The following is a 15,742-nucleotide window of genomic DNA, read 5'->3' as shown; positions in this document are numbered from 1 at the left end:
AATTACGTCTGTAAGAGCATCTGCCACACCGATCCAACCTCACCTGAATCCTGTACAAGCAATCTACAGTAATGTAAGACAAAGGTATGCACAGTTTTTTTCTGTTTCTAACCGGTACCTTAGGGGATCAGAGACAACATATGGTATAACAAAATGTAAACAAAAACAGCAACACACTAAATTAATGTTCTTATTTCTTATAGTCACAAAGGATTGACAAAATAGCAACAAAAAACCTAAGGTATTCCATTGCCCTGTGTTATGGGACTACAAGAGGGATGTGTTGTTTTACAGGGCATTAAAATGCAAGTTGTTTTCCATAAACGACAAAGCACCCGATTATAGCTTGAAGTTGGAATGATCTGACGTGACCGCATACAACCCTGACTGGTAGGTACTATGGCCTATTATTAGCCTCTGAACACTGGATACCGCCTTCTCAGCTGAGTCTGGTCTAGGAGAAAAAATATTCATTACGTAACAATAAAGGATCTGTCTCCCAGACCCACTTCCTGAATACCACAGCAGCAACTAGGCCCCAAACTGAGGCAGAGCGGAAGCTTCATCCATTTGTTTGCTGGAGCAGTGCAGAGCAGTGCCAGTTGTTTTCTGCTTATCCCTTGCCTCCACACATTCACCACGCCACCCCTCCTTCTCAGCTCCTCTTTGTGGGTCAGTGATGCAGCGGGAGTGACGCAGCAGTGGCAGCAGCCTTCAGAAGGCAAATATACACAGCAGGAACAGGGAACCTCTGCTAGAACAGACAACAGTGAAGAAGGAAGATGGTGAAGGCCTGATCTAGGCCAAAGGGAGAACGGGAGCCGGGTAGTCACTCTGCTTTCCTCCTCGTAAGCAAACACCAGAGAGACTTCCACGGCGGCAGAGACAGGCCCAGCAAGACCTTCTACACAGAAACATTTTTGGTAGGCAACTCAAAGTATGAGTGCTTGTTACGGCAGCAACATAAGTGCTACCAGGGGTGAATGTCTTTGTATGCTAAGAGTGTGAATGCTTTGAGAATGAGGATGAGGCCTACTCAGCCTTGTACTGCGGTCTGTGCCTCCCTGCTGATCAGCGTCCCTACAGGCCGCAGCTGAGCTTACTGAGCATCAGAGGCACAGAGGCCTGTATTCTTTGTCCTGTGGTTTTGAACACATCCTAGCTGTGATATCAAGAGTTGGTGACAAGGTGATTATTACAAAGTACTTCATGGGATCCACCATATGTAGTAATATGTAAGCGCTTTAAGTAAGGGCAATGGAATTTTTTTCAGATCCAATCCTGATTGAACTTCAGATCAGTTTGAATGTGAATTTATAGTTGACAGAAATTTCCCAATTTTTAATATAATAATAAATTTTTAATATAAATATTGATTCACAACCCTGTAAACTGCATAACAAGTTTTCCCAGTTATTGTAAAATATTAAGGATGGCCTTCACAGTTAAAAAATGGTGCCAAAGTCAAAACTGGTCCACTATGGAATGATGTTTTGGAATTAAACAAAATTTAAAAATAGTGATGCTATTGGCTTACCACAGATGCATTTCAGCCTACTTGCATTCTTCAGGCATACTGTACGTACTGTACATATAAATGAGTCATTCTTTAATGTTAGAAGGACAATAAGAAGGCTGCGAGATGGACTGGATCGCGCAAAGAAGCAGGTGATTAGAACAATTAGTCTGCCCACCATCAGCACCTGCATTCATTCCATGTCACTGGAGTAACTGAGGAAGACCTGATATGAGGACACAAACTAAAACTGCTCAATAGCCAAAAAAAAAACAAAACTGTATATTCTCTTTAAATGCCAAAGATCTTCCTGGCCTGTATCTTAGATGTTGGCTCAGAGAAAAAAAAATCCCAAATATAATGCAGTCAACAGAAAACCTTCAACTTCTCTCTTTAAATGTGATTCGTCCACAGGAAGTCAGGGTCTTAACTGTTAATTTGACTTCTTCGAATGTGTGTCTTAGCTGTGAAGTTGAGAACGAGAGTTGGGAACGAGAATTCTGTTAAGAACTGTCAAGTTACTGACAGTGCTCTCAGTAAATCAGTTGCAATTACTGCCGTGTACACATCCCCCTTCAGCTCCAACCAAGCCACCCCACCCCCCCCCCACAAGCTTCCCAAATATAGATTTTCTGGCGCCAGTACCAGAAGTGGCACTGAAGCAACTTTTTGATGTGACACTCTCCCCCTCACCAGTGCCGAGTGGACAAACCAAACCAACAGGTGGCTGCTATGAATGGCCAGAACTATGATACCAGGAATAAAATAAATACCCTGAAAAGGTAAGGGGCATCAGAGTTAGGGATGATACATTCAGTCAGAAAGTGAGGCTAAGGTTTAAATTGAGGTTATATGTCACTTGACACCTTGTCATACTAAACACTAAAAGTAGATGCCTTGTTCTGTTTTAAAGAAGGATTTATCAGTTTGACCAAAATCACAAGGTTTTCAAAGGATATTCTTCTTGCCTGTGGACAAATTTGTAAACAACAACAAAAAAAAAATCTCAACACAACACAAGCTTAGAAAGTATTGTTTATGTTGTTTCTCTCCTTGTTAGCCTCTAGCAGTTTGTACGCTTATGCCTGAGTTATTTCTGTGCTGTTCAGTTGATTACACAACAATTCTTTATAATTTTACTAGTGTTTTCCTTTTTTTTTTCCATACGTGAAAGCATATTGACAGACTGAACTCTGCATGTTTGCCACTCTGGAGGGAGTGACCCTGGTGACCTCTGCAGACAGTAGCGTCACATGAATACCCTCCACTAGACAGCAGCAACCAATAAGCAAAAATCCAAACTTATAAATGTCCTCCAGAAACACAAGTGACATGACAAATTCATGAATTTGTTAAAAATACAGACATACATGAATGAAAATACATGAATTAATTTCTTACTCTATTGATAGATTGTATATGATGCTATAAATGCCTTCATGGCATCTATTGCTACATTGGTCATGTAGCTGCTGCTGAACAACATTTTTTGCCCCAGACAGACTGCCGGCACATGGTGCGTGCTGTTATTGTTTCTTAAATGCAGCATTTATGTTTATAAACCTTGATGAAGGCTGAAGTGCACTGTTGCAAAGTCAATAAAATAAAATGATGTACTCTCAAATCGCAGCTACTGCAGTGCTAAATGGAAGCAATTTTCAACAAACCTTGCTCTTACTGTGGTGCTTCAAGAGCACCTTTTTTGCTTGTTTGTTTAGCCTGATTTTGCCTTTTAAATTCATATTTGTATCTTATATTGTATAACTGTTGCGTTAGTTTAAGATGTATTTCTTTACGCTGAACTATTAAAAGTAAATTTGGGTTGTAAGGATCAACCCATGATCTTAGTGTAAGTGAAAAGGTGGCCCTTCTACCAAAAGTCAAAACAAAGGACTGGGACCTTCAGTCACATGCAAATTTCTGAGACAGTTAATAGAATTAATAATAATATAATTAGATAAAAACTAAATCCAGGTTAATAAATGTTTTTGATACTGGTACAAATGTATTTATTCAGTAAAACGCAAAGGATGAAAATCTGAGAAAAAACCTGAAAGGCTGACACACAGGCTGCCTCGCTGAGTAATGTAGAGGTCTTCAAGGAAGCAGGTCTTGCTGTCAGCACCAAAAAAAGAAATAGAATAATGAGCCTGTGGTTACTTGTGTATTTGTGGAACTACAGTGAAATTATGTACTGAACACAGAAATGGGAACTAGGCAGTACAGCAGCTAAGATTAAGTGTGATCATCAAGTGTATTTTAAGAGACAAAAGCACAAACATTAAGCGAATAGGGCGTCTCTCTCCTTGAGGGCAATGAGTGAGTGCATGCATAATAATAAGACACCTGCTACTTTGTCTTTTGAAGTCAACAGTTCATAAAATGAAATGGCTTGGCTTTGAAACTGGTTTTAGAGGGTTGCAGACAACATGAGGAGGGGACCTAGACAGCTACAGGACTCTACACTCAGTTATGTAAATAAAAGAGCTGCTTCCGTCCTCAGAGGCTAGAGAGAGGCTCACAGTACCATGTCGGGTTCAGCTTCCTCCCCTCCCCCTCGTCTGCAGTGCTGACGCATCTGCTGCTTTTGCATCAATCAGCAGCCTCTATATAGGTATACCCAGAGTCCCCCGCTGATAGCAGGACTCTCTTTTTCCCTCAGCCTTGCATTTAGTTTGCACGATCACCGCGACTGTGAGAAAAGGCATCGATGAACATCTGTCCTGTGGCTGCTGCGGCACACAAAAGGACAGTAGTCACTGCCATCCTCTCTCGATTTCTGCATTACCTAACCACAGTGACTGCGTAAGCACAGACGAACGGCTTTGGTGTAATATACTGCTGCACAGACAGAGACAAGGAGTGCACAAGCATGAAACAGATGGTGTAGCGTTATGCATTCAAGGCGCATGTTTCTACGAGGGCTACCTATTATTTTGTTTCAAATTATTTTGTTTTTGTGCAAAGGAGATTTTTCCTTCTGGTCGTCATCGAGATGCATCAGGATTTAGCTGGTGTTGTGCTGGGGAGATTTAATACGGCATTTGTTGTGCAGCAGAGGACCTCTCACTCTACCAGCAATGCAGCTGAGCGTTCTCCCTGAGTGTAGCATCGAGTACAGAGCTGATGTGTGATGTAGCACCCAGCATCTCTCCGCTCTCCCCACAGCCCTCTGCCATGCTTAATAAAAGTTGCCGTTTCCTGCTCAGTGGCTACAGTGCGAACGCTTCATTTGCCCAGCTAACACGAAGGCAGACCCATATTCCGGTTTAGCTATATGCTGAATAAACTGAGAGTTATTCCTATAGCTGTAGCAGAGGACAGAAGAGGGACAGTCAGAGGAGGGCAGGGTAGATCTAGCCCAGGACCTGGGCTGCATGGATAGAGGCGAAGGACGTTGGAGCTGGAGTCATCTGCACACAGAGAGGGAGGGAGAGGAAGAAAGACGTCAGAAAAAGCTCTGCTTCTGACAACACCACTGTTCAGCGACCATCATAGAAAAAAAACTACTTTCGCCTTGCTCTCACGAAACTGTTTTTCATGTATAGTTGGTTATCCTGAGGGCTGTACGAAAGGGATACTGCATGACACTGTTTCCTGTTCGCCCTGCATCATTTTCTCTGATTTACTAAGGTATGTTTTGCATGGTTTCCCTCAATTTGTAACCTGTTCTTTTGCGGAAGTACGCTTTGCAGAGGTGCGTAAAGTGGCTTTTGCTTTGACATTTCGCTCTTTGTTTGACAACACTGTATACTACACTGTCATTTCTTGGTTTGTGGTTTGGCATATGGGGTTTTTTTATTCTACAGGTTGAGACATGAAAAATTATTTCACATAAGCTTTGAAGATAAAGTAAGGTTGGGTGTGGCAGAATCATGAGCACAAATTCAAAATTTCCGCTCAGCATGTGGTGGTAGTAAGCCACAACAATTGGTACAAGCTGTGAAAAATGAAAGTGTTAAAGTAAAATAGCAACCTAGAAGAAATGATGAAACTGTTTCTGTGAGCAGCACAAACTGAGAAATTAGTATAAACGCCGTGGCACATCACTTGCTGTAATCAGATGAGAAAGTCCTTTGGGTAGCATTTCTGCTGCAGACAAAGACACACAGATGAATACACACAAATAAAGTATAATCAAGCGGAGACAAAGGCGAACATCGATTGCTCTGTGGACTGCTGTGTGTTGCAGGTTCTCAGACAGGGCAGGATATTTGTGGGAGTGAGGGGACCTAATACCCGGACAGCTAATATAGTCACTTGCCATCCAGCTGAATCCCAATAAGTGCTGCGCCATAGCATGTTGCCATGACAACGGAGGCCTGTCTGAGAAAGAGGGCAGGAGGCTGGTTGTGTTTTCAGCCGTCTGAGAGGCTTTGAAGAACGGCGGCCATATTGCATTTAATGCTTGAACGCAAAATCGGAAAGGAATTTAAAAAATGAAAAAAGAGCAACTAAAATCACATTAGTGATAATTGACGGAACCCCCCCAGGAGGAAACGAAAGCTGCTGCAACTTTATTAAATTTAAATAAAATGTTTTAACACATTTCCAAATGTTGCACAATGACCAAGACAAAAATTAGCAAAACGTAAAATTAGACATAAGATATAATTGAACTTCCTGTCAATTGCGCAATCACCATATTACTTTCCCTGCAGCTGTAAGTGAAAATGAAAAAATAGTAACAATGGGAAGTACTAACTTCTTTCTTAGCTTAAGTTGGAAGTTTAAATAGCACTGATCCAGGTGTGATGATTCATCTTTTACAAGAGCAGGCTGTGTGCGTCTTAGCAGGTACTCTGCTCATCACTCTACGTAAGACATGCTAAATGACTCAGTATAGACTCAAACCACACTGACTCTGATATGAATAGGCCATAGATAGAGAATCATGCTGGTTGACACATCATCATTCAAAGTGAAAATGAATGAACTTTAACTTCCTCTAAGAGCTCCACATCATTTTAGTTTAATGCCAAAATCAAACTAACCCACAAATACTGCTTTGTCACTTTACAAAAGCTATGTCTATGCCTGTCTGACCAGAAATGCCTGTCTGAAAAGAAAACTGAAGACTAAGATATATGTCCCTAAGATACAGTACTAAAATATTATTATAATATTACAGCTATATTGAATAGGGCAAAAAAGTTAATGTTTCTACTTTTTGTAGTAGCGATTTCTGTACTTTTCTGCTACATTATATTGTATTGGCCCTTCCTGGCTGCCATTTCCTTCACGAGGTATTGATTAACTGTTCCCTGAAGTTAGAGTTGACAACAACTGTATGTGACACAAGTGAAAAGATGGCTCCACTGCCAACTGACGGACAACTGAAGAAGGGAACATATGACTCATCAGTGCATAACTATCCGTATGTCATTTTCATATTAAAAAGAATAGGACTTTCATGACAACTAAACCAGCCCGGGTGCAGAGAGATGGTAGCACATTGAATAGATTACCGCCCAAACTGAATTATCATGAGTTATTATGACGATAAATCCAAGACCGAATGAGTCACGGGACATTTCACCATGTGCAGACCTTGATGTCATTGCATTTCAGGTACTGTTGTTTTTGGAAAGACGAGCCCTAAAGTCTTTGCATGACTTTGTTTTGCTTAACCAACTTTACTTGCTCATGACATGCAAGTTCCATTTTTGAAAAACAAAGTTACACTTCAGGAAAACGACAATGGAACAGATAGGAAATTAGCGAGCAGACCAGAAGTAGTTGCATTTAGGAGGTAATAAAGAGAGCACTGTATATTAGGTCACTTAGGAGGACTTTTATTTAATCGCAACCATCACAGTACTATTCCCAGTGTCAGTGGCAACAGTTTTGGCACATATGTAGTCATGTCCTTTGACATTCTCATGGTATATGTAAGCGGCTGCATGATACATCCTCACTTGCTCTAGTGCTAACTGTAGACCACTAAGCAGTTAAACAACGTGCTTTTGGGAGTTCAATGGTTTGCTCACAGGCATGCTGACAGTAGTTTAAGGGACACTGCTGCTTTCTCTCCTGCTTATTTTCTGACAGCTGGGATCTGAAGTACTACCCTCAATCATAAACCCATTGCTCAAAACAATCAGTGGCCCCCATCTTAGCAGTGAAAAAAGGTTAACAGATTGCTGTAAGTGAAATATCAAAACTAATGTATTGTTATTACAGTATTACATCAGTGAGGTCTTCCCCTATTATACCACGCTGATGCAGTCTTTTAAATGTGTCTCACTGAGCTTTTATTTATAGCCCGGTAAGATTAGGGATTTTATCTTCAAAAGTGAAACAAGAATACAAAAAGGGAAGGCAAGAGATTTCTGATAGTAGTAATTCAGTAAAAGCATTCACCATACAACAGATTATCATTTAACGTCTGATTGAACGGCCTGATAGGATGCCTTAAAGATTGAAAGTTTGTGCAAGGTGCAGGGTTTACACAATTAGGACAGGAGATATGATATCATACGATGACTTGAGTCACCAGAACTGTTGACCAGACTGTTACCACTGGAGCTCATCTGTCAGGACATCACTGCCATCTAGTGCCACTAGAAGAGCAAAATTATTTTGCAAATACAAAATGTACACATCAATCTTCAGGATCTTTTTAACAATATCAGAACAGTCAGATCCTTGATTTTTTTTTTTAAATAATCAGAATTATTAATTACTTCTTCTCTTTTTTAGATGACAGTGGTGTCTCCATGCACTCAGAACCTGATGGATAGTGCTCACCCTCACACCGTGCTTAGCAAGCTTAATGAGCAGCGCTTGCAAGGCCTCTTCTGTGATGTTACCATTGTGGTGGAGGACGTTAAGTTTCGGGCCCACAAGAACATCCTGGCAGCCTGCAGTGGGTACTTCAGGAATGCTCTGACAGCTCATGAGACATGTAGCTCTAACCAAGTGCTGGAGCTGATAGACCTCAAGTCAGAGGTGTTCGCCAGCATCCTCAACTTCATCTACTGCTCAAAAGTGACATCCCCTGGTGCAGAGGACACAGGGGGACTAGTGGCAGCTGGAAAAAGACTTGGAATTCCATTTTTAGAGAAGCTTGCAGAACAAGAAAAGCAGGATGAATGTGTTAAATCCACAGACTCCAGCACAGCCACAGTGTCTAAAAAAACAAAGAAGGAAGCTCCCAGGCCCGAGGAGATAGACAGTGCCACAGGGCCACGCATCACCAACGCTTTCTCTATCACTGAAGTGTGCCCTGGGAACAATCCTTTCACCCCTCTGGTTCAAACCAGTGGAGAGAGGCAGTCACCAGATTGTGGACAGCTCCCATCAAGTTGTCCTACAACATCCTGCCTCAGTGGGAACAGTGAGACCACCCACGCCCTCTCTGAGCACTCATATGCAGTAAGCAAATCTACTGAAAGCAAAGATAGCAGTCAGTCAGACAACAAGAAGGTCTGTAAGCCAGCAATATCACAGCCAAAGCAACTCATGTACAGGAACACAGGCCCACTTAAAAAACGCCACAGGTTGAGAGGCATTGTGGGTAAAACAATACTTCCAACACCAGCTGAACCACAAACAGACAAACCAAATACAGTGACCCCCGCATTAGCTGATGGTGTTCCTGCAGAACCTGTTGCAGTCATGACCCCACCTCCACTTTTTTCGCAAGTAGAAACAGAAAATAGTGCAGACTCAGGGCTACCCACAGCCACTGACAATGCTCCAGTGGAACTGGGTCCACCAACCCTTTCCCCCCACACAGAGGACAGCATCTCGATCTACGGATGTGAGCATTGTCCAGAGATATTCACAAATAAAGCTCTTCTCACCGTTCACTCTGAAGTACACAAGAAGCGTTTTGTCAGTCATTTGTTTTGCAAGTTTTGCCACAGAAAGTTCATACACCTCAAACGGCTGCGCAACCATGAGCAGGTCTGTCCAAAGGCCATAAGAGACCCACCTAAACTAGATGCTTCTGACGTACCAGCCAAAGAGGTGGCCCTCGGTTCAGATGACATGCCGAACATTGAGGGCATCACAGCACAGCATCCTTCTAACGACCTTCCCACCCTTTACGCCCCAGAGCCTCTTCAAGTTGACCAATCAGTGCCTCCACAGGATGAGAAGGCAGTGAGGCAAGTTGGCAGTCAGAGGAGATACAACTGCAGTGTGTGTAAACGGGTCTATGTCACCCTATCCAGTCTGAAGCGGCATGAGAATGTACATTCCTGGCAGAGGGCCTATCCCTGTCATTATTGTAATAAAGTGTTTGCTTTGGCAGAGTACCGTACAAAGCATGAAATCTGGCACACAGGTGAACGACGCTATCAGTGCATTTTCTGCCTGGAGACATTTATGACCTACTATATCTTAAAGAACCATCAGAAGTCTTTTCACGGCATTGACCCCAGTCTAGCTGTCAAGAAAAAATCTGCCAACGGTGGGCTGAAAGCTAGTGTTTACCCAATCAAACTCTACAGGCTTCTGCCTATGAAGTTTAGAAAAAGACAGTACAAGACATACAGTCAGACATATTCAGACAGTGTTGAAAGAGGTGACCAAGCTCCACTAGACAGCAACTCTCTTATCCCTCCATTTGAAGAAAATGGTCTGATCAGCCACCCTGATACTGTGTCATTCCCCCTGACATTCATGGCAACGACAAAGACGGTGGCCCCTGTCATTCCTTGCATCAGCTTTGAGAAGCCATGTGACCAAGATATTGACCAAAGGCTGAACAGTGAATTGGAAACCCAGAGAAGCACAAGAAAAGAGGCTGAAAATAGAGATTCACCCTTTATTAACTACAACAGTCCTTTCTCTTTGCAACCCGACACAGAGAGTTACAAAGATGATCCTCCAATGCAAAAAAAATCAGAGTACATCAGTCATAATGTGCCATTCCTAAACTCTTTCAACACTGTTAAAAAGTTAGGGGAGCTATCTGCTTCTGCAAAAAGAGTTGAGGATATGACGAAGGAGGTACTTCAGTCATGCACAGAGAATCTCGTTCGTGATAAAACGGTGGGGGCCAAGACAGAAACATACATTGCCAAACCTGCATGCCCAGGTCCATCTGTGGATGGTGATGCCATGCCACTCTGTCAGATTACAGTGAAAATAGGCAATGAAGCCATCATCCGCCGCCGCATCAAAGGATCTAAGCTCTTCCCCAGAAAGAAAAAGAGAGTCAGAGAATTGAGTGAGGAGGAAAGTCCAAGTCAGTGCCCTCCAACGAGGGAAAGCTCAGAGAGCCCCAGGCTCCGCCTCAGACCAGAAGTCACTGCCACTGCAGAGCCAGAGACATATGATGATCCCAATGACTGTGACACAGCTGATAAGCTTTGGCGTCCCTACTATTCTTACAAAGCTAAAAAGAAAAGGAAGAAGCTGAGATTCAAGCACAGAGGGTCTTTGTTTAACCATTACCCTGAAGCACCTGTAGACAGAACTGCTGCCACTGAGGCCCACATTGACAGAAGCAGTAGGCTGACGGAGGAGAACATCTCAGGTGGCAGTGCAGAGGTGAAACGCAGTCTTAGCAGGAACTGCAGCCCAAGGGCCACCTACAACTGTGACATCTGTGACAGCTCTTTTATCACAGAGACCGGTCTGAGAGCTCATGTTATTGGTTCCCACCCATGTTTCTGCCGGACTTGTGGTAAACAGGGTCCCCCTGGTGAGGCACCTGCCGGTGGGGATTACATCTGCAACAGCTGTATGGAAAACGGCTCCTGCTTTGACAATACACCCCGGAGTCCCAACCCAGAGAAGAAGTATCGCTGTTCTTTCTGCCCCCAGCGTTTCCTCTATCTTGCCACCAAGAGAAGCCATGAGAAAAAACACCAAGAGACAAATGAAGAGGGATATAATTATGACAAATTCGCACCATGTTCTAAATATCTAAGTGAAGACAATAAACAAGACACCATCAAAACAGAAGATAGTGACAATCAAGACATAAAAAGTGAAAGGGGGGAAGGTGGGCATTTTTCCATCGATAAAATTAAACCCAAAATCGAGGATACAACTGACTTTATGTCTTTGACTACATACCAGGACATGTCATATTCCAACATTAAAAGCCCATTATCACCCTGCATTGACCCACTGTTTTCCCTGACATCCTCAAAGGTGAAACATAAAATGGTGAAAAAAAGGATCAATGCACTGCATTCTATGCATCTCATCTCAAAAAAGCAAGCCCGCGACAGGGACTGTGACAGCAACAAGGACATTTTGATGGGCCCAAGAACAAACAGTCACAATGATCGCGAGAAGTACTGTAAACTGTTTAGGAGGAATGACTCTGAGTCCAAAAGTACCCACATTTCTATACACAAGCCAGAGAAATGGGTCTGCAAAGAGGAGCCCTTTTTTTAAGGATTGTTGTGGACCGCAACCAACCATAGGCAAAAGAGAAAGTGAATGAAATCTGACTTTGAGCCACTGCTCTGGTTAGGAAATGTAAAATCTGTAATGTTGCATTTGCAGCTGAGCTCAATAAAATGTTACGAATGGACATCACCAAACACAAGGATCTAATATCAGTGTGGGCTGTAATTGCTTCCCTCCTAAACTCAGCAACTGAGTGATTTTTCACCTTTGTAGAAGACATTTTTTTTGAATAATGTAGGATCTTCTGACACAGGCTGTAATTTGTCCATTGTCTATGCATATAAGGCAGACTCATTGACATGACTGTAACCTCGAGAAAGAAATTAATCTTGGTCACATTTCTTCAAACAGTGTGCAATTTCAGAACACGGGTGGGATGTGTTGGACAACTGAAAAGCTACTTAGTGTGGCGACATCTTCACTTTTTAAAATAAGTCTCGGGAAAACAATTTTACAACTGTCAGATTTCTGAATCTCCCGTTCAGTTAACTGGGCATGGCGAGTTGCACTTTACTATAGTTTGACTATGCTAATCTGTTGATTAAATACTTTGATAAATCAATTTAAAATCTAAGCACCATTGATATACTTCTAATTTCTAATTAACACGTGGCACCATTGAGTTACTACTTTTGTGTGTTTAATATGTATAAAACATGTAAAACTATTTAAATAAATGTTACTATTCTAAAGAGTTACATCCTGTCCTCCTTCAGCCTTGTTAGAGATTCAACAAGTGCTTGAATATTACTTCACAATATTCAGTGACCACTGATCAACAGTGCAGTTAAAGTGTGGCAATTTTTAAAGAGAATTTTAAATAGCAAGCTTTAAACAGTCATATTAATACAAAACCTGCTCCACAGCAAACAATGTCCTACTCGTGGTTTCTGGTCCTTCAGGGACCTGCAGTCCATCTGAGAAATTCATTCCCTTCTTCTTCCACACAAACTGCATCAGCATTTAGAGTTGGGCCTCAAAACACAATTTCCAGATGTTTCTAAATTCTTTGCTTCTTTCTAAGACTGGTCTTGTGATGTAACAGATGGATCACAAGCTTGCGGTATACGGCACTGCTCAACACACTGATTATGACATGGAGCGACCACTTTCTCTGTCCCAGTGTAATCTGTCATTTAATAGAGGATAATTTCCTGTAATAGCAACAATTTATGTTGTTATTTATGTTATTCCAAACTAAATGTGAACAGCATTTTGATTTTACTTTCCATTTAGAATCTGTAAGCATAGCTAATTGCATCAAGAGCAATGGCAGTTTGAGATAAATAAAGATTAGTTGTGCCACTGTAAATGAAAATCATCATATTGAAGTAGTATAGTAAGGACCATATGTTTGTAATCATTGTAATGTACAGATGAAAAGGACACATGGTCACTGTATTGTACAATAGCTACCACCTTACATTCACCACTAAATCCAACATACACTTAGTTCTAGTGTACAGCCCTTATCAATCCTCATTTAATTGGGGGTGAGGGGCTAATTTAAGGGTTGTCAAATATAAAGATTCTAATTATTTTACTAAATGAGTATATAAAAAAATGATCTGACAAAGACAAAGTATTTTAAATCAATAGTCTTGATGTCAATAAACTCTGGCAGTGCAGTTTAAAAGCTGTCACATACCTCTGAGTTAATAAGTGTATGCCATATTTATAACATCTGGATTAGGTGGTCAGTTAAACAGTAGGTATTGTGACCTAATGTGTTCTACATGTTAGTAGGAGACTAAGATCATACTTAGAAATTGGTTCTAAAAGTTATAAAGTATACCTGACTGCCTTTTCAGGCTCCCTGCAAGGAGGAGGATCAGTGTTTTCCCTCAACCGAAAGCAACATTACCTTGAAAGAGAGGAAGAGAACACGACATTCGTCATCTTTTTTTCAAAAGTAGATATAGAAATGAGATTAGCCAGATAAAAGTGAGTAAATTATATTTGCAAATCCTGAAATATTAGATTTTGGGAAAACTGTCCAAAACGTTTACAACTGTGTACTGCTAACTCAATTAAACTGACACTTGAAATAAGTACTCACAGCATTGACACAGCGATCATCTTAGCTATTTTCAGTATCTTGCTAAAAACTGCAAGTCAGGTAAGAAACCACAGTCATATATCATAGTCTGTTCAATGCAAGTGCCACAGAGAGCAAAACATTACAGGATGTTCTTCACACAAATGTGCGGGAAACTTATGTCCAATATGTTTCAAATGATATTTGCAATGGATACTGACATCTTTGTTAGTAGCATGATACCCCATCTATTCTCAAACTAGTCTGAGAGGCACATAAACTTCCTATCAGAATTTACTATTAACATGCTAACTTTTTAGTTGCGTTCGAGACAAATACTAGAGTAGCTAGCTGTTATGTGTGAATTTAAATGTGTTTTCAGACATTTTAATGTATTTTTGTGTATTTTTTCGGATTAATCTCCAGGTTTTCAAGCCTAGACTGTTCAAAGTAAAAATGTTTCACTTGAAGCTGCGGTGAGTAGACTATTAATCAATTAACTGATCAACAGATAATTAATCAATAGTTAATTTGTTAACAATCATTTTATAAGCAAAAATGTGTGTAGCTTCTCATGAATGAGGAATTGGAGCTTTTCCTTGTCACTCAATAGAAAACTGAATATCTTAGGGTTTTGGACTGTTTGTCAGACTAAACGAAACACATGAGGAGGTTACTTTTGACTCTGGGGTATATTTAAATTTTCTAACAAATTACAAACAGAACGATTTGTCGATTAATCAAGAAAATATTCGGCATATCTATTGATAATGAAAAGTGATCGCTAATAATTAGTTTAAATCAATTATTCTTTCAATTTTCCCCCGTCCTAAAACTGAGTGCCTCAGAAATTAGTTCTAGATCAGTGTTGATTCATTTACACCCAATGTACAAATTTGTCTCACACAAGCATGCTGTCTACGGACAGGGTTAACCTCAAGCACTGTCATCCAAGATTATCTAACTACAGAGCTATAGTCAAACTATGTGTGCTCTATAAGCGTTGCATAATGAACAACGCTACAGAGACACCTCAAATCCCCTTTAAAGCTCCTACCATCTCCAGATTGAAGTACTTAAATCAACATCGTGGATGCCAACTGCCCTAAAACCTCGCCGAAGAAGAAGAAGATTGAAGTACTGGCCAAATCGAGGCGCTCGACTTTTGAGGAAGCTCGATATTTCTCCAGGCGTTTTAAGACATCAGTGTGTACGGGACCTGACGTGACGCGGCAGTGGGGCTGTCTTTCCTCCGCTCTGCCTGCATTCATAAACGGATATGATAACCCAGCGCTGAAAGCACCGGAGCAGCGACAACAGTCAGCTCTGACCATGGCGGAAGAGGACGACGCAAGAATTCGGATTTTACAGAGCCTGCGGGGTAAAATATGTAAGTTTGACTGGCGAGCCGGTGTTTTGTGTCTCTTACAGTTGGGTGGGGGCGTGGGGTTGGGGAGAGGTCGGTAGAACCAGCGAGCGGCGAGAGGGGAAGCCGGAGGGGCGCGGCGTGCTATCGGCAGTCGACAGTGTGGAGGCAGAGACAGCCAGTTCATCTGGTCGGTCTGCTGGTTAACGTCAAGTTAGCCCCAGCGCGCTAGCAGCAGCTACTAGCTTGTTGTGAATGATTTCATTCATCGAGCAGCGCCTCGCCACCCTCGGCTAAGCTGTTCGAGCTAATCCGGTGTTTTATGAGTTTTAGAAATAGAAACGTATTTTTAAAAGAGGGAGTTTTGTGTAGACTTGCCTCGGTAAGCTAACTTAACGTTGATGGCAAAGCAGGCTAGCTACTGCCAAGCATTTCAGCCCATCGT

At 41.7% G+C, this 15,742-nt stretch overlaps 2 protein-coding genes across 3 annotated transcripts in view; both read left to right on the top strand.

The window, feature by feature from the left end:
* The first annotated feature begins 560 nt into the window (after positions 1–560).
* zbtb38 (zinc finger and BTB domain containing 38) lies at positions 561–12,563 on the top strand. Of its 2 annotated transcripts, none has more exons than XM_041045727.1 (2): positions 561–923; positions 8,219–12,563. In XM_041045727.1, exon 2 carries the CDS (start codon positions 8,219–8,221, stop codon positions 11,876–11,878), a length of 3,660 nt encoding a protein of 1,219 aa, XP_040901661.1. In that variant the 5' UTR covers positions 561–923; the 3' UTR covers positions 11,879–12,563. The 2 variants fall into 2 exon arrangements, with proteins under 2 accessions (XP_040901661.1, XP_040901660.1); XM_041045726.1 differs by lacking the exon at positions 561–923 and adding an exon at positions 4,467–5,149.
* A 2,625-nt stretch (positions 12,564–15,188) lies between these two features.
* rasa2 (RAS p21 protein activator 2) overlaps positions 15,189–15,742 on the top strand; it is a 28,439-nt gene continuing 27,885 nt past the window's right edge. The window contains exon 1 of the mRNA XM_041045728.1: positions 15,189–15,321. Coding sequence (XP_040901662.1) covers positions 15,264–15,321 — 58 coding nt within the window. The 5' untranslated portion in view covers positions 15,189–15,263. The remainder of the gene's footprint in view (positions 15,322–15,742) is intronic.

This window comes from Toxotes jaculatrix, chromosome 9, assembly GCF_017976425.1.
Source record: "Toxotes jaculatrix isolate fToxJac2 chromosome 9, fToxJac2.pri, whole genome shotgun sequence".
In the NCBI taxonomy this organism is placed as follows: Eukaryota; Metazoa; Chordata; class Actinopteri; family Toxotidae; genus Toxotes; species Toxotes jaculatrix.
Note: the sequence above shows the minus strand (reverse complement) of the source record. Positions and strands in the feature narration are given on the sequence as shown.